Source organism: Gopherus flavomarginatus, chromosome 8 (assembly GCF_025201925.1).
Source record: "Gopherus flavomarginatus isolate rGopFla2 chromosome 8, rGopFla2.mat.asm, whole genome shotgun sequence".
Lineage (NCBI taxonomy): Eukaryota > Metazoa > Chordata > Testudines > Testudinidae > Gopherus > Gopherus flavomarginatus.
The window spans coordinates 22,179,346-22,198,716 of record NC_066624.1 but is presented as its reverse complement, the minus strand read 5'-3'; the positions used below and the strand labels follow the sequence as shown (position 1 = coordinate 22,198,716).

Here is a 19,371-nt window from a genome sequence, read left to right as displayed (position 1 = left end):
ATTGTTTCTTTGCCTCCTCTGGCATTTTTCTGTTTAACAAAAGAAAATCTGAATTTACCACTTGCCTGCCATGTCACTGGGCTTTTTGGGGACAGATCCTCAGCTGATGTATATGGGCATAGCTCCATTGACTTCAGTGGAGCTACAGTGATTTACATAAGCTGAGGATCTGGCCCATTGTGTCAGGAGATGTGTATCTCCATGACTCTTACCTTGCTGTGAATTATACCGAATATAATTGTAGGATAAATCTTACCAGAAGGTGGAGTACCAATAAAGGGTTCAAATGCCTTTTTAAACTAGAGAAGACTGAAATGAGCATTCTGATTTGCAAATGTGATGGGTCATGTATTGCTGGAGAGAAGCTCACCTTGCTCAAATGAAGTGTGCAAATCAGAACAATCAGTTTGCTCTGAGAAGACTCGGAGACAGCTTAATCACTCCAAACTCTATCCAAATGAGTTGACTTGACTGCATGCTTTTCTGCTTAAGTGGAGTGTGGCTAGACTTAGAGATAGCTAGGACAGCTTGATCTCCTGTCAGCGCTGCAGGGTGAACACAGACAAAGGTGTTATCCTATGCTGCAGAGTGAATAGTCTTCTAATACCAAGCTGATGAGACACAGAAGTGTTGCTGACATAAGTAAACTTTACAAATCCCCCTACTCTTATTTCTAGGATGGCGGAGAAAGCATTGCATTATTATAAATCGAGTCATATGGAAGAAGAAATCTGACACGCTAATGAAAGTCAGGACTGATTTAGTATAGCAGCATGAGCCAGGTCTCACTGCTAACGTAACCACGTATCTTCTAAAGTCAATGAAATATCTCAAAAATGCAGTTGTATCAGATATTAAACTGATATGAACAGATATAACTTAGATAATATTTTTACTTCAAGGTCCCAGAGACACAGACGAGGTTTTCATCTCAAGGCCAAAAGACCAAAAACGTCAAGATACTTGATCACGGCTTTGGATAGGCCCAGAGACTACTGACACTTGATCTTTGCCAAAAGGCTGAGAAGCAGTTGCACTAGATTGCTGCAGGTCTTGGGTGATTCAGGGCACTTGACCTGCAGCTTCCTATCTTAGAACACACCCAATGCCAATATGTTCTGGAGCTTCACAGGACTATTATTTATTGCATCCAAAAAACAAGAGTTAGAGAATGCCAGTGTTAAAGCCGTCCATTGCCTCTTTTAACTGAGATTTTTCAAAGACTTGGCCAAATTTGGGTGAATTTTCAGTGGAGCAGCAAAAGGCATATCCCTTTGCTGTGTTGCAAGCCTTGCTCCACAGTACGGAGGCACTAGAGCAGGGTTTCTCAAGCAGGGGTCACCACTTGTGTAGGGAAAGCCTCTGGTGGGCCGGACCGATGTGTTTACCTGCCCCGTCCGCAGGTCCGGCCGATCGCAGCTCCCACTGGCCGCAGATACAGGGAGGAGTCACACTGTGAAGAACCTTGAGCATGAAGATGAGGAGTTTATATTTAATGCAGAATGACCCTGGGAAGCCAGCAAAGGCATTCAAACAGTGGAATAACATGAACAAAGCAGTGGGCAAGGAAGGTGATTTTAGCTGCAGCACGTTGTAGGGATTGCAGATGAGAGAGTGAGAGATAGGGAGGCCAGAGACGAGGAGGTTTCAGTACTTGAACAGAGAGATGATGAGGACATGGCCAGAGTTTTATAAATAGGGTGAAGAATACAGGGCATACTATAAAGAAGAGGTAGAGGGAGAACCAGCGGATCCTGGACAGAGAAGGAAAGAGAGATCAAAGATAACCTCAGTGTTATGAGTTGGTCAGGGAGAAAGAGGAGAAAAGGCCATGCAAGTTCTTTCACTAACATTTGCCTCTTCTCTGAGCTCACAAAACCTCTATGACATGGGAGCAAGTTTTACCAAGCGTCAGCATGTTGATGGAATTCCACCTGAGAATTGTCTTGGGGCTAGGGTGACTCTGAACATTTCATGGCAAACTTTCTACATTGCTACTCAGAATGTCAAGCTGAGTTTGTTGTTTGAGGTTGATCATATAAGACTTCAGATGGGGAGAGCCTACCGGGAGGGCTAGTTGCTACTGTCTTCATGCATTCTCTCAGGGAGGTGGGCCGCCTTTTGCTTGCTGTTTCTTAGCCAGCCAGCACTAAATGTTGGTGGCAGTGAGTGGCCTGGGTGCAGTGCATGGAAGAGGGCTGTTTATCACTCCCCTCTGTCAAAGGACCATCCAAGAGCTGAGAAGGCAGAGGCCCAGCCTTGTGCCTCTTCTCTTCCTAGAGAACATCAGACTGGAGAGTGATCCATCCCCTGAAAATGTCAAAGAAAATGGAGTGACCACAGACCATTCCCTGTTAGATTTCATTGGGCAGTGGGCAGAGAAGGCCCTGTAGGAGTGATGTGTGGACAAAGAGCTGCATTGCCAAGGTGATATGTCCTAATAGTTCCAAGAAGCATCGAAATCCTGACCTTGTTTACATTCCTCATCCTACAGGATGAAATATTTTGAGAACCGAGGAGTGGGGATGGTCCATGAGGGGAATGAACTGGTTCATTGCTATGAAGAGGGGAACCAAAAAGCGACTGCCTGTCTAGTATCTTCTCAGTTTCATTTCCTTCTTCTGTTTAATCTCTCCTTCTCTGTGGAAGAAGAGGGAGATGGGTCTCATCCCATGCCTCTTTATATACCAACTCCAGGGCTTAGAAAACTTAGCACTTAACCTCCTGCAAATATTCTCCGACTTTGCTATTCCACAGGAACAACATCAAAAAATACTTTAAAATGAGACAGTTTGTCTGCTCTTTTTAGGTCTTCATTGAGCAAAATGTTCTCCAACATCTGTTCATCAGTCAGCTATCCCTAGCCTGAGCAAACCTGATGGAATGAGGGGCAGAAAGATGACATTGTTTTATGCAACAAAAGTAAATCTACTGGAAAAACTCTGCAGCCTTCTAGCTGGTGCTTGCTGTGTATTATATGTAATCAGTGATCTCTTCCAATTGATTGCTCACGCTGGAAGCTAACCATCCAAACGTAGAAACCAGGAACTTTGGTTGAATGCTGCATTTATTTATTTATTTACATTCCCCAGGGTTCGATAGACATCTTTATGGAAATTTGCTGCTTTACTCTCTGAGTAGCATGTGGCTTAGGCAAGCGGTGACATAGCACATGGAGTGTGGAGAATATTCAAGGCAGTGGTCACAGCAAATAGCCAACTAGCAATGGCTGAAATCCATTTGTGTGATGCATCCACTGAATGATTTTATAAAAGAGAAATAATAATTCTTTCCTTCTGCACATGTGTTTTGCAAGAATCAGTTCATATTGCAAAGTGCTTTGAGATCCTCACATCGGAGTGAAAATATTATAGCAAAAATCCCCATGATTTCCCATCATTTATTTGCTGTACAGCTGCCATACCATAAAAATTGTTTGGCTGTGAATCAGGATGCTCCACTTCCTTGTGTCATTTCATCCTTAGAATGAGAGGGGGAAACCCAATGAGATGAGTCATTGAGTTCCAAAGCAGCTCCCTGAAAGAGCTGAAACTCAGATTCATCAACTGTGTAATGTATTCCATGATCAAACCCTAGGCTAAGGGAGGAAGAGAGAGTTGTCTCCAAAAGCAGCTATGGTCTGGTCTGTTGCAATGTTAGCTAAGCCGGACATTTAGGAAGTTGGCTATTAGCCAGGATGTCTCAAGTCATGTTTATAATTCCGTTGTCTTTTTAAAGTCGTCATTCCAGAAAACCACTTTGTGAACCCAAAGTGCAGTTTATCATCCCTTTCTAATATCTACCATTGTTTAACATCAGCTGTGTGTCACCAGCTAGTGGTTCATCTGCATGACTCAATTCCCAAATTCAGCTGTTCAACTGGACCTCCTAGCACCTTTCTTTACTGTGCGGGGCGAGGAAACAAGTACAAGGTTTCAACTTACAGGGCGTCAGTTATTATTGTTTAAAATTAAGAGGCCTCAAGTGCAAGGGCGGCTCTAGGAATTTTGCCGCCCCAAGCAGGGCAGACAGGCTGCCTTCCACGGCACGCCTGCGGGAGGTCCCCCGAAACCGCGGGACCAGTGGACCCTCCGCAGGCAAGCCATGGAGGGCAGCCTGCCTGCCGCCCTCACGGCGCCAGCAGAGCACCCTCTGTGGCTTACCACCCCAAGCACGTGATTGGCATGCTGGGGCCTGGAGCCGCCCCTGCTCAAGTGAGAGTGTGGCCCCACTGTGCCCAGCAAAGTCTAGAATTTAAATAGACAACGCAGGCAAATAGTGTGAGGAAAAACAGATCCTGGGAGGCGAAGTGATTTGCCCAAGGTCACGCAGCCTGGCAGTAGCAGAGATATCAATAGAACCCAGGTCTCCTTACACCTCAGGCAGTGCCTGCTGTGCTAGACTGTGCTCCTCCAACCAGTAAAGCTTAGATTGCTTGTGCCTTAGATAAATACTCAGATAAATTGGTGGACTGGGAAGAAAGAAATGATCTGCAAGTAGGAAGGCAAATAGAGAGTTGTCTATTCTATCACTTTCCCATACCTACTGTCTATCTTGTCTATTTAGATTGTAAACTCTGCAGGACAGGGACTGTCTATTAATCTACGTTTGTACAGTACCTAGCACAATGTTGCCTATTCTCAGTTGGTCTCTAGGCACTTCTGTAATAAAAACAACAATTAATAGGCTGAGGGAGAGGGAAAAAGGATGATCTGGTAGCTGTGACACTAGAGTGGGATTTAGGAGAAGTGGGTTCCGTTTGCAGCTGTTCCACAGACTCACTTTTGTGGCCTTGAGGAAATCACTTAAACTCTCTCCACTCAGTGTCACATCTGGGGACAATAATTCATCCTCTTTCTCCCAGTCTTCATCTGTCCAGGCTATTTACATTATAATTTTTCCAGCGTAGGGACTGTGTTTTACTCTCTTTGTACAATGCCTAGCACCACGGGACCCTAGTCTCAGGAGCAGTCTAGGCAGTCCTAGAATACACATCATAAATAATACATTAAATAGTAAAAGATTATTTAATAATAAAACAGTAGCCAAGAAAATAGGAGACACTTCCCCTCTCAATTCCACTAGCACAACCTCCTTGATTTTAATGCACTCGTGTAGCTGAGGAGAATCTGGGAGAATAGAAAGGAGGGGGCAAGGGAAATGAAAATGATGCTGTTTTCTTCTTCCAAGATGACATTTAAGCATCGGCTTTTAGCTTCCATCACTGCTCTTCCCTCATCAGGCAGCCAATAAACTGAAACCGCCATCAAACCTTTATTTTTTTGTTTTATTTTAACATTCAGAGTTCCCACACACTGACATTTTCAGAACAGCAAAACCTCCAGCCTTTGTTTCTCATACACAGGCAAATAATGGTGGGATAAACCACGTAGCGTTCCGAGTCAGGGATGTCCCATGAGATTTGGAGTGGTGGCACGATGCCTTTGGCTAGCAGTAGGTCGCAGATACCTTGTGCTCAGTGCAGTTGCAGTGGGAAGGATGATTACATCATGTGCTCTTTCACTCTCTGTTATGAGACCAAGACCCTAGAATCAGACATTAATGGAATATTCTGCAGCTTGAATGGCTGCTTCTGTGTGCCGATGACTGTGGCTGTGGAGGGGAATGAGAGTGGCCAGCCTGTCAAAAGACAGAGCCATGCAGCTGTTGCAGTAGGATGGTGTGCGCTTGATCAAAGTGTGAGAATGTGGCACCTTTTCTGGGGACAATGTTTGCAGCAAGAACCAAAACTAATGGGTTTGTTTGTGTGGCAGTAATTTTTAAAGGGACAGACAGTGGCAGAAATAAGTAACCAAATCCCTTTACAGTATGAAGGGCCAAACGTGAGGCTTGCTCCTCTCTGCAGCTTTGGTAGAGATAGGAAGGCTCCGAGCAGTGGTGGCTAAGCTCCTTTCAGGAGTCCTCCCTTTTCACAGAAGGTGCAGGCAGAGTGTAGAGGCAGTGTGGGGTAACTCTCTGTATTGCCCTCCCTATACCTCCTTTTGAAGGATCAGTATGTACTCCACTGCAGCCTTTGACCAAGGCTAGCAAGCCTCTCAGGATGGCAGGGCCCTGCCCATGTTCCAAAGAAGCAGCTTTGCTGTACCCCCGAGGGGCCACAGAGCTTCAAGGGGCCATAGTTTGTCTTGTGCTTGGCTCTTCCGTGGGTTCAGGGGATAGTAACTTCTTTTGTCTATTGTCCAAGGTCCGTCTGGCATTGTGAGTGTTTTGGGTTATTTTACAAATTCCTCCTCTTTCTCCTTGCAGGGTTATTTAAAGCAGTGCCGGAAGAGGAGAGACATGTTCAGTGATGAACAGTTAAAGGTCATATTTGGCAACATCGAAGACATCTACAGATTTCAGATGGGTTTTGTCCGGGACTTGGAGAAACAGTATAACAACGAGGACCCCCACCTCAGTGAAATTGGACCTTGTTTCTTGGAACATGTAAGTTTTTAGCGGGAATGAGAAGGCAAGAGCCAGTTTACATGACTGGAACTTCGCTGTTCTGGGTCGCGGGTTCCTCAGATTACAGACCAGAGGCTACGTTGACTATTGGTTTCTTGTTGCTAGATGTGGAAATGGGCAAACTTCAGAAGTGATGCATAAGGTTATAGGACATAGAAAACATAGTCAATCCTACATGTCTCAACCCAATTGCAAGGAGTACGAGGAATGAACAGGAAGAACTGGAAGTATTAGTACTTAGTAGCTAAATTATGATTTCCTAGGCATCACTGAGACTTGGATAAATCTCATGACTGGAATATTGGTATAGAGGGGAATAACTTGTTCAGGAGGGATAGGAAGGGAAAAAAGGACAGAAGTGCTTTATATATTCTTGATGTATGTTACACTTGTTCTGAGGTCTAGAAGGAGGTGACAGGCAGACCAATTGAATGTCTCTGAATGAAGATAAAATGGGGGAAAAAAGCAGGGACAGCATCCTGGAAGGGGTCTGCTACATACCAACAAATAAGGAAGAGAAAGTAGATGAGGCACTTCTAGAACAGGAGAACCAAACCACAAAAACTGGTAGTAATGGGGGGCTTTAACTACCCAGACATCTGTTGGAAAAGTAATATGGCAAAACACAAAATTTCCAATAAGTTCTTGGAATGTGTTAGGGACAATTTTTTTGTTTCAGAAAGAGGAAATAACCAAGGGCACCGCCTTTTTAGACTTAATTCTAACCAACAGAGAGGAATTGGTAGTGAATCTGAAGGTTGAAGGAAATTGGGGTAAGAGTGATCATGAAATGATAGATTTAGTGATTGAAAGGAGTGCAAGTAGCAGAATAAGGAAAATGAACTTTAAAAAAGCAGATTTTAACAAACTCAGAGAACTGGAAGGTAAGGTCCTATGGGAAGAAAATCTGAGGGACAAAGGTGTTCAGGAGAAATGGCAAAGATATGGTATTAATGGCACAACAGCAAACTATTCCAATGTAAAGGAAAGACAGAAAGAATAGTGAGAGGCCAATATGGCTCCATCATGAGCTATTTAATGATCTGAAAATAGAAAACAAATTCTTCAAAAACTGGAAACAGGGGAAAATTGCTAAGGATGAATACAAAAGAATAGTGCAAATGTTTCTGACTGTCACATCACTTATTCCTCTGTGCGTCAGTTTCCCCTTCTATAAAATGTCTACAGTACTTACCTGACAAATGGGTTGCAATGCTTGATTAGCTAATTTTGGTAAAGTGATTTGAGAGCCACAGTTCAAAACGTATTACATAACTACAAAGTATCGTCATCATCAGTATCCCTCATATCAAAGTGCAATCCAATCTAAATCAACCAATAGTGTTCTACAGAAGTGAAATAGGGCTATATAGAAATTATTCATATAGAATTTAATAAAGAATGAGATCTTTTCCTTTATCTTTTAAAATCATGCTGTGGTATGTAAGGGATAGAAACCTTTATTCAGTACCACAGCATGGTTTAAATATGTTGCAAAAAGGTTATCATTCTCTATTTAATTCTAAAGGCCTTTTCCAGAAGAGGAGATGATGATGATGATTATTATTATTATTATTATTAATAATAATAATAATAATAATAATAATAATGTGGCTACCCTCCAAGCTAAATTTCATGTCTGACACCTTTTAAATGATTTTTTAAAAATCAAGAGTTTTGGCAGGGATAGAAACCTTCATGCTCTAGGGCATAAGCTGACCTCTAACTCATATAGGCTTGGAAGACTCTCCCTGTGGGCATGTTGTCCTGGAATGGCCTTCTGCAGGGTTTCTTGCACCCTTCTATGAATCCACTGGTACTGGCCACAGTAGGAAATGAACTATTTATCTGAGCCCGTCTGGCATTTCCTACATACCTATGTTCATCAGGTACAGGGGAGACCAAAATTTAACAGTATGGAAGCAATTTACAAATACCTGGCTCACCATATGGAAAGTTTTCTTCAAAAAATGGTTCTAAAAATAAATGTCAATCTGTTCTCAGACCTGTATTAAAGTCAAGAACCCAAGTTGTTTGATTGGTATGTTTAAAACAAAAATCTCAACCCAAGAAACCTGGCATTTCGAATTGCACGCCATCTGAGCGGAACATTTTGTTGCAATGTAAGCTGTCAATGGATTGATTCACAAGAAAGGAAAACACATGTTCAGATTCTTGGCTGTAGCAACACGGCACATTTGCGAGGAATACGAACCCATCTGACTTTGTACCCCTTCCCCCCTTGTGACTGTGTTTCTCTGTTGCATGGAAGGATGCTGGCCCACCAGGCTTCATGCTGCCTAAGTGACAACAAGGCAGCAGAGAGCTTACTCATGCTAAACACACAGTAGCTGACAATAAAGCGCCGGAGGCTTTAGCCCACCCCATCTTGCCTGTTACATAAGCTGTATATTACGGAAGCTGATAAATTGGCCAGTGTTGTAAATATGTCAAGAAAATTACAGTTCTGCTTTTTTAGGCTTTTCATTAGGGAGAACGAAGTGCTATATTGGAGCTTATGTAAGAGGTGCTCTGATCCAGGATGTGAATCCTTTTATGTTGTACCTGGGCTGAGCCACATTTCACCTCAGCAACACTTCAGTTTCATTAGAGAATCTCATTGGAGACATTAATGAAATTTCAGTGGGATGCCATTAAAACCACTCGTGGCTTCTACTAATTGCTGCCGGCCTTTGCTGCAAAGAGTATCTTTCTTTTCTGATGGACAGTATTGTAATAAAAACATCTCTCTTTATATCTCTAATGGTGGTACTGAGATGTTCCAGTGATGGGCATGTTAGAAATCTGCAGGCGGCAAACAAACTGGGAAACTCGTAGTCTGAAGTTGTGGGAGAGTTTCACTATGGGCTGTATCCTCATGACGGGGGACTAACCCCCTCCTGCAGACAGGTGGGAGAGCTTGAAGCAGGGGAACTATGAAGTTCTTCTTGAAGGGTTTCCCCAGGTTATTCTGATGGTGAGAAGCAAGATGTTTGGCCTCCCTGGAACTCCCACGTTCCTTGAGCCTCTGGAAGCACAGGGTCATCTGTCTGGAGTCTCTGTGCCTTCATGACAGTTCTGGGGCCATGTTTCCTGATTCCCAGGTTCTTGTTCTATTCAGGAAACCTGTCGTGTTCAAGGAAGTAAAATTGGAGCAAAACAGGTAGTACAAAAGGCAGAGAGTGCAAACTGATCACATGCAGAGGTCAGAATGACATTTTCCCATCATGTACGGCATGAAGGGAACGCAATTTCTAGTCCCACCCAATTATGTAATAAGCATTGCACTACTGGCCAAAGGAGTGAGCATTTCCTTCCTCTGCATCATTAGGTAGCAAACACAGCTTGCATGCAGCATATCAAAAGCTGGTCTTATGGCTGAGATGTAGGACTGTGACTCGCATACCTGGGTTCAGTTCCTGTCTCTGTGTGATATTGGGTGTTCACTGAATCTCTCTGTGCCTTAGCTTCCAATGTACTTGTACGTATCCTTTTCTTCTGCCTCTTGTCTGTATAGCCTGTAAGCTCCTAAGGGCAGGACTGCTCCTATTACTATGTGTTTATACCGTGTCCAGCACAATTGGATCCTGACAGTATCTAGGCTGGCCTCTCGGCAAGGTAATACAAATAAACACTAGTACTAACAGACTTGATGGACTAGTGCAAAGGAGGAAGAGGTGGTCTTGTGATCAAGGTGTGGTACTAGGGGTTCTGGACTAGTTTTTATCGTGGGGTGGGGTGGGGTGAAAACCATTGAACCAAACTGTTAACTCTGTATATAATAGAAACCACTTCAAGCCATCGGGTGCGGCAGCAGCACCTATGTCTGGTACTGTCTTGGTGTATAACTGTGGGCAAGTCCCTTCATTACTTCATGCCTGAGTTTCCCCATTGGTAAAGCTGGGATGTTCAAACCTATCCCACGTGGGTAGGGTGAGGCTAAACTCAAAGATTTGTCAAACTCTTTGGGGCACGCCTGCTGGAAGGCACTCTGCGCCTACCATTATTACGGGGCTGCGTGTGCTGCCAAAGGCCAGAGCTGTGACTCAGCGTCATCTTTGCCATTTTAAAGAAAGAAAACCCCATCTCTGGAATTGAAACAGAAAGCTCCCACCTGGCTCTCTTAAGGGATCATCTTACTCCACTACTGTATCTCAAATGTACCTGCAACAATGTGTCAGTGTAACAGATTCCCCGCAGAGACACCGTGCTAATTGAATGCTACACAGAGAACAGGACAAGACCTGCGTGCTAGTAATCCAACATCAGATCTTTCTGCTGCTGCTGCTGCTGCTGGGGTGTTTTTCTTTTATTTGTTGTAATTTATTTTTTAGTGTGACAAGCAGTTGTCTGATGCGCTCTCCTCTCTTCCCTCTGTCTCTTTCTGTGTTCATTCCCCCCACCCTCACTTCTTGCAGCAAGACGGGTTCTGGATCTATTCGGAGTACTGTAACAATCACTTGGATGCGTGTATGGAGCTGTCCAAGCTGATGAAGGATGGCAGGTACCAGCATTTCTTCGAAGCATGTCGTTTGTTGCAGCAGATGATTGACATTGCCATAGATGGTTTCCTTCTGACACCAGTGCAGAAGATCTGCAAATACCCCTTGCAACTGGCAGAGCTGTTGAAGTATACTGCACAGGATCACAGGTAATGAGATGCCTTTTTTTTTTTTTTACTGTACTTGTGTTTTTGATGGTTTTTACTAACTGAGGACTTTTGATAGCCTATTTCTTTACATGGCATCTACACACACTAAGTAACAAAGGGTTTTCTCTCTTACCTCTTCTTGCATCCAGCTGTTTCACTTCATGATAACTTGTTAAAATTAAGGCAGGGCAGAGGTTCAGCAAGCTAGATAGAAAGCCTGCCTGAAGCACTTATTCCCAGTGGAACCAAATTGAACGCCATTGTAGTCAGAGACCTGAAGTAATGATAGTTAGCTGTACTTTTAGATGCTACCTGCTACTCTAGATGAATTATTGATTCATGTACTTGGTTAAGAGACATCAGCCAAAAAGGTTTGTTTCCCTCTCCTGACAGTGAACTCATCACAGCTGGGAATGGGAGTACCTCTCGTGTTTGGATAGAAATGGGCCAGACCAGTAACTTGGAGCTGAACTTCCTAAATTTAGGGGGAAATCAGATCCTGATCTGATTGTCGCAGGTTGTGTCTGTCAGTGGTTTGGGAATCTGGGTTTGGTTGTGAGAAGCACACAAGAGTTTGTATGTTTCTCTGAACTAGAGCTGGCCAGGAATTTTTCGTCAGAATGATTTCCCAGTGTTGGTAGCTACTCCCTTCATGGAGATGGTTTTTTATAGCATGGTGCTGCGACTACACAGCCACATTAAACACACACATTGCTAGTGAAGACATATCTAATATCTTTTATATCTAGTATCTTTTATACTGGTGTAAATCTGGAGCCACATCACTGGAGATACTTTGGATTTACACTGGTGTTACTGAGATCAGAACCTGGTGCCGGGTATAAATACCCAAGTTCATCAAAGGTGCATTAGTTATATGGGGTAGTGTGATAGGTAGAGAATTTTAAAAATACTTTTAGGTATTTTAGTACTGCAAAGACAAAGCTGAGTGTTAGCAAGGAGCTGGGAGTCAGCATAGTGTCAGTGAGCTGAGAACAGGATAATTGGTTATTGAACAATTCACTTAGCTGCTTTGTGTCTCCCCTTTTCTATCTGTAAAATGGGGATAATACTTTCCTTCCAGGCATTAGTAAAAGGATGTGTAAAATGCTATACGTGTGAGATTCACACCTGCGCAGTAGGCCATGACAAGAGCTAAGCCCTAATTCCACTCTGCAAGCATTAAGTATTACTATCGATGTGAGTGACCCTCAAAAAGTTTGTTGGTTCAGTTTGTTTTGAAGAGGCATCCAAATGCTTGGTGGGTGCTAACAGTAACTGCCCATTCTTTCTAGACAATACTGATTGCCTCCTATTCAAAGGTCTTAAAGCCCTTCTGAGATACTACTCAGTTAGGCCTCACAACTTCCCCGTGAGGCAAGTTAAGGGTCTCATATAGGGATACAGAGGCATGGCGGGGTTAAATGACTCACCAGAGGTCTGCATCAGATCCTTGTAGAGAACCCAGGTCTCCTTCTCTTTTTGGAGTTTGAAATTTCTCTGCTGCTGCATTTTCAGATTTTCCATTAACATCACTTTGGGGTTAGTGCTTAGGTTAATAATTGCCTGAGAAGTAGGTGGAAACGTAAATAATTATTAAGGGATTGACATATACAGAAAATGAGTGATGTGAGCACAGTTGGGGGTGCAATCTGTTCCAGGACAAAGATAGAATGTAGGCTATGTCTACACTATAGACTTTCCAGCGGCACAGCTGCACCACTGCAGCTGCACCGCTGTAAGTTCCCCGGGGTAGCTGCTCTATGCCGCTGGGAGAGAGCTCTCCCATCGGCAGAATTAACCCACTCCCAACGAGTGGCGGTAGTTCTGTCGGTGGGAGAGCATCGCTGTCCACACCAGCCCTTCTGTCAGTGAAACTTATGTCGGTCAGGAGTGTGTGGTTTTTTTCAAACCCCGACGGACAAAAGTTTTACCGACAAAAATGCTAGTGTAGACATAACCTTAAATTCTGAAATATCTAACATCTCTAAAATACCTAATATCTCCAATTCTTTGTGCCCATGAGTCAGGTTGTTAGATATCCTAAAGCTATTATCTATAACTCAATGTGTTTAATCCCAATTTGATTGCGGGAGCAAAACTGAAGGAAGAAAATTATCTGGTGGATTAATGCTCATCATGGGCCAGATTGTGAGTCTCTTCCTCTGAGTAGGACTTTACTACACAAGAAGTAATGAGACTAAGAAAGGTATTACTCAGAATGAGCAAGGGTCCCATGTAAGGAAGGATTTTATATGATTTGTGAATGGCTGCCATTAGATTTCTTCCTATCTGATTAGCTGAAATCATTCTCTTATTGTATCACTATAGAGCTAATATATATAGGTCCAGGACAATGGGCCTGCATCCAAATTCCTGATCATTCCAGCCCAAGTTAGCACATGACATTTTGGCAAGAGTCTACGCTTGCATTCTCATAGAGCATTGAAAGGAAGTCATTGCATCCCAAATATAACTGACGAGCGATTTATCGGCCTTAATTTTATTTTGAATGCTATCCTAATATTAACCCACCAGCCAAATACTTTCTTCTGCCATTTTTCTTCTAGGTTCTTTGTCAACTCAACCGCAGACATGGGCTCAGAGCCCAGAAAGTTCAGTCAGTGATTCTTGTTTCATTAATGTACGAAAGGAGAAATGTAACTGCTGTTTCCTCTTCAAATGGAACATTAGAATTAGTGAATTAGCGTTACCAGTATAAAACCCAGCTTCACTGGCACCAGCCCACTTCACATGGAGGCAGGCTTGGGGGTGTTTTAAAATCTTGGCTCTGTTCAATTGTTCATTGTCTGTGGGCCAGTTCATCTGAATTTTTCACAAAGGCACATCTGTTCATCGTCCCAAGATTGAAACCAGTTTAATATTCATTAAATAGCTGAAGGTCATAAGTGCAACATTGCCTGATGAGCAACGGGCAGTGTGAGGCCACTGTCCAGTGCTGTCATCAGGTTCCCTGATTCGGAGTTTCAGTGCAAATTAGATTTGGGGTAAGAAGTTGGTCTGAAATCAAAAGCAACCAGAGTTTTCCTGGACACTTGGCATTAGGAGTAGTTTCTATAGAAGTGTGACTTCCTTCCATTGCTATGCAGGTCGTAACTAGGGCCTGACCCTTCAGGTGTGTCTATTGTGGGCTCATTGGGAATGCTGTCAACTCAATTTAAGAAGTTAATTTCTATGCTATGGGATATCATGCTGTTGGGAGACTAGTCCCAAATGTCCCCTCCTGCAGATCAGAGCCAGAGTTAAGTGTATGTGTGTGTATTGGGGTGACGGGGAGCTGTTCTAATCTTTGAACTGAAATTAGCCACGCTTACACTCACTCAGCCCACTTGCATGCATACAACTACTTGAAGTGTAGACTTGATCCTATTTACATAAGCCACACCCCTGAATTGTGCTGCTATTTTATCAGGGTATCCCCAGTACGTACACATACACACACCCTTAAGAGCGTTGGCTCAACAGACTTTTCACTGTCTACCATACACACATTCCCCTCCCTGAAGGCATCTGCTTCCGCCATTGTCCTTAATTTATAGTCTAAGAGCCTAGAGTCCTTTGCTCACTATTTACACGGTGATTGGAAAGTTTTGGAACAGTAGGAGTTCTTTTTCATTCAGCGAGGGTTTTACCTAAGGACCAAGTAGAAACCAAGTAAGGACATCAAGCCCTGAAATAATGTTAAAATAATAAATATATTTTATTATAAAACTATAAAAATATGCTGTATATCTTATTTTAATATTTCCCCAATTTATATCCCATTTGGGGCACTTACTGAGTTTCTGGATCTAAAATCATGGTAGAGGAAGAAAGTTCTGAAATACATAAAGAAATGGATTGGCTGTTTTCAGTATCCATTTCTGAAGTATTCATAGCTCTAAACTTACGTGTCCCCAGATGTTGGAAAATAGTCTTCAACAAAGATTTCAAGTGCAGGATATTACAAAAATAGCAGAGGAGTTGACTCAAAATGACATGCTGTTTCTTTGACATAATGAGCAGTGGGATAATATCAGAGACGTGTGGGAGTCTGAAGTCAACTTGGGTCTCTAACGAGCAACTCTGCTCCTGAGAGGTATTTTCTGTATATTCCGGAGAATCAGGCTATAAAGATCTACTAGAATACAAAGGGTTAATCCCCTGTTCTAAATGTCACTGACAAAATCTTGAGCAGTAACCTGTAGAGCCATTTCCTCAGCAGCTGCATGAGATCTTCATTTTTCTCATTAGTTAGAAGTCAATATCAACCCTTAAGTTAATCATAAATTATGGCAACATTATATCAGCTGGCCTAGTCTGTCTTCCCAATAGAAATGAACATTAAGGTCTCCTGGAATGGAAAATGAGGCACAAGGTGGAAATCAATAGCATTGATTTCGGCATCACTTTTTAAAAAGACTAATCATCATCCTTGCTGCCTCGACAGGTGGCTGTTTTCGGTCTGTTATTACACTCACACACACACATCCAGGAAGCAAAAAGGATTGGGTTGATTTGCTCACATAACACATGAGATATCCACAGTGGGAATGAATGCCATGAGACAAATGCTATGTGACACCCCTTCTGTCACTTTGGGTTTGTCTACGCAGCAGCTGAAAGCGAGCCTGGGTAGACAGATTCGCACCAGCGGGTCTCGAGGTAGCTCACTAACAATAGCAGTGTGAGTATTGTGGCTTGGGCTGGAGTTTGGGGTCTCAAGTCCACTCAACCCCCTAGGCTTGAAAGCCTGAGCTCTAGCCTGAGCTGCAACATCCACACTGCTATTTTTAGCACATTAGCTCAAGCCCTACTAACTTGGGTCTCTCCAAGCTGCAGTGGCCAGAAAGGATATTTCTAGCACAGCTGAACTGATTGGGCACCAGCCTTATGTCTTAAGGGTTGTAAGATCAACGACTTGTGTATGCTTTGCTGGCCAGGGCAGTTACCTCTGTATTCAAACCTTATATAGTATGTTATAGACTGACATTTTATAGTGACACATGTTTCTCCTGGGAACCCAGGGAACACCTCCTTCCTTCCATTGTTCAAAGGCAAGCGTAGGCAGACGCTGGGGCCAGAGAAGATCTGAAGCCAACCCTTGCAAAAACAAGCTCTGAACAGAGATTGTTACAATCCAGAAATACTTTTCCCTGACTTTGCTTCTGCCAGAAACACTGGTATGATCGGGGAGGCATGAGCAAGTCTGATTTGGGACTATAAAATGTGTGTGTCTTTATCTACGAATATAGGTGGTAGATAGACAGATTTACGTGCACACATAGAGAGGGAATTGCTCACATGCATAATATAACTATGAAACTGGCCAGGTCTGTCCCAGATAACTTGAGAATCACACATCTCGAAGTTTTTTACTATAACTCACTGTAATAAGGAAACTAATCTTATAAAGGAACATTAACATTCAAATATTTTCCAACTTTCATTTTGATGAACAACCCAACACTCCACAGTACGAGGTCTCCCATCATCTGCCTGCAGAGTAGTAGGGTTAGGAATGTTCAGACAGCCCCAGAATGTGGCTGTGCATCCTAACACATTTTTAAAGAGCAACATCCACAGCTGCTGTAGTTCAGTGTAGCTCCATGTAAGTCAATGAAGTTACATTGACGTACGGCAGCTGAGGAGTTGGCCCATTAATTTTATTAGTGTTTCACAGTCTCAGAGGAGGGAGGGAGCGGTTGACAAGCCAAAAAGCAACCAGCAGAGAAGGAGACGTATCAAGAATGATAGCAAGGGGCAAATTGCTGTTAGACCCCTTTCGTAACAGGCGCGGCAAGATGGTGTTAATAGATGCTGTTAGTAATGATGAAGCCTTGTACATTTCCCTTGTGTGTCAGGTGTAATTCCATGGTCTCCCTTTTGTGTTTTCTAGTGACTACAGGTACGTGGCTGCTGCACTTGCAGTCATGAGGAATGTGACTCAGCAGATCAATGAGCGGAAACGGAGACTGGAGAACATTGACAAGATAGCTCAGTGGCAGGCCTCAGTCCTGGATTGGGAGGTACAGTATGCATTGGGCCGTGATGGGCTCCAGTAGATTCCAGCACAAGAGGCAGAGGCGAATTGATTCATATCAGGCTTGGGCTGCAACTAACACAGAGATGCCATTTAGGTGCTAGTAGCTAGTAAATGAGCCATCTCTATAAATGGTGTATATGTAGGTGTACATTCCATACGGCCTCCAGAATGCTCTAGAGGACTTAGCTCACCTCAAGCCCTTTGTGCAGGACAGGTATGTTTGGGAGTGAATTGCAGGACATTGGGGTAACCTGGGTTAAACTGAGGGACAGAAGGATGCATTTTGTCTTTATGGGAGTGTCTGCACAGTTGCTGGGAGGTGTTACTCCTAGCTCAGATAGATATACACGCACAAGCTCTGCTCGAACTAGTAATCTCAAAATGGCAGTGTGGCAGCGGGGATTTGGGCTAGCTGCCCCAGTACAGTCTTGCCCAACCCCTGGGGATGGAGTCAAGCAGCCAGCCCAAGCCACCACCCATGCTGCTGCTGTGGCCATGCTTCTATTTTAGGTGTTAGCTTGAGCAGAGCTAGTGCATATACCTCCACCTGGAAATCAAACCTTCCAGCTCCTCGGTAGACATACCCCATGAGAAGAGAGAGCCTATTCACGTGTATTCGACGGAGGGGCCTGAATTGATTCAGTGAAGGAACATTAATGGATGCTCCAAAGGAAATCTAGGGCCTGGTTCTGATCTCATTTTTACTGGTGTTAATCTGGAGTAACTCCACTCACATCAATGGAGTTACGCTGGTGTAAGTGAGACTGGAATCACACTCCTAATCTCTATGCTGGTTGTGTGCTTTGTACTTAATCAGGGGGCAAGCAGAGAAAGGAGTGCTAAAAAAAGGGGCACGGGGGAGTGACCAGGCTAACAAGGCAGGTAAAACCCTGGTGATGATTTCATTTTCTTCATGAATATAATATTATTACTACATATGTATTAAACTCCATGCATGCATATGGTTCTATACAGACATTTAACACAAATAATAATAGAAATAGTCCATGTCCCAGAGGTGTTACAGTCTAAAGCCCTGGTTCAGTGATTAATCATGCATGCTGAATTGAAGTAAATGGAACTACTCACGTGCTTAAAGTTAGACATTGAATTAGGGCCTAAGTGTGATCACAGCATAGTGAATGATCACAGGGGGATGAGCTGGGGAAAGGAAGCAAAGGGATAGAGCATCACCAGATCTTGCAGGTTACTGTGGTTTGCTACGGGATCATCTGGGAGTTTTTGAGTATCCTTTGTTTTTTCTCATTGTTTTATCATCAGAATCTCTGCATGTAGTTTGTAGATGGGATTGTTGAACTAGGCCAAAGCTGAGCACTTTTGTAAATCCTACCCTGTATGGAATCATTAAGACACATTTTTAGCAAGAGGACTCTCACACTGATGCAGTGATTCTCCTCTCTTTTACACCAGTTTAGATTAGGAGAAATTCCTTTGAAGTCAATGGAGTTATGCTGGGGTAAACTGGTGGGAGGGCGAGAACTCCATCCTTTAATAGTTTTTCCAGACAAAACCTGGGAGGATCGGGGGTAGAGAGGGAGAAATGTAGGGTCAGCTCCTACACTCAGTTTCACTAGTGCCTCCCCATTGACTTTGCTGGGGTTGCTTTGGTGCAAATGGGGGCAGGATTAGGCCATAACTTGGTAGATAAAGAGTATATTTGGAAATTAAGCTATTATGGTTGGTTCTTAAATTTTGACTAGCAATTAAAGCAGAGAATACAGATGATTTGCTTCATGGCTTTATTGATTGATTCATTGATTTTTTTTCTTTTAAATCTCTGATACTGACATGCAAGCTTGTATTGCATTAGAGGACAGTTACCAGGGGAGGGGGTAAAAGGTCATCAGATGCGTCTTCAGCCATAAATCTATTATATGTGATGAGTTACAGCGACTCATGTATAAGAAATGCCAAGATCGTAATTGTAAATAAACCTAAATTAAGAACAGATCAGTTTCAAGACACTTAATGTTCATGTGTGAATGGAAAGCCAAAGAGACCTGCACCTAGGAATGATGGAATAACCGTTTCCATTCCACCACCATCACCATGGCTGATAAATTCATTCTTATTTAGCCAGAGCCATCATCTCCTCAGCCCCCGCCCCAACAATTCATCAAAGTACTCTAATGGCAGATATGCCTGCCAGTCAAAGGAGATGGTGCTTTCTGAGAGGTAGTTGAAG

At 43.2% G+C, this 19,371-nt stretch overlaps 1 protein-coding gene across 7 annotated transcripts in view; it reads left to right on the top strand.

The window, feature by feature from the left end:
* The window catches only part of ARHGEF9 (Cdc42 guanine nucleotide exchange factor 9), a 317,600-nt gene that overhangs the window by 248,692 nt on the left and 49,537 nt on the right, over positions 1-19,371 (top strand). For all 7 annotated transcript variants that reach the window (XM_050964604.1, XM_050964606.1, XM_050964610.1 and 4 more), the window contains 3 exons: positions 6,268-6,447; positions 10,887-11,119; positions 17,019-17,148. In XM_050964604.1, the coding sequence (XP_050820561.1) occupies positions 6,268-6,447; positions 10,887-11,119; positions 17,019-17,148 (543 nt within the window). The remainder of the gene's footprint in view (positions 1-6,267; positions 6,448-10,886; positions 11,120-17,018; positions 17,149-19,371) is intronic.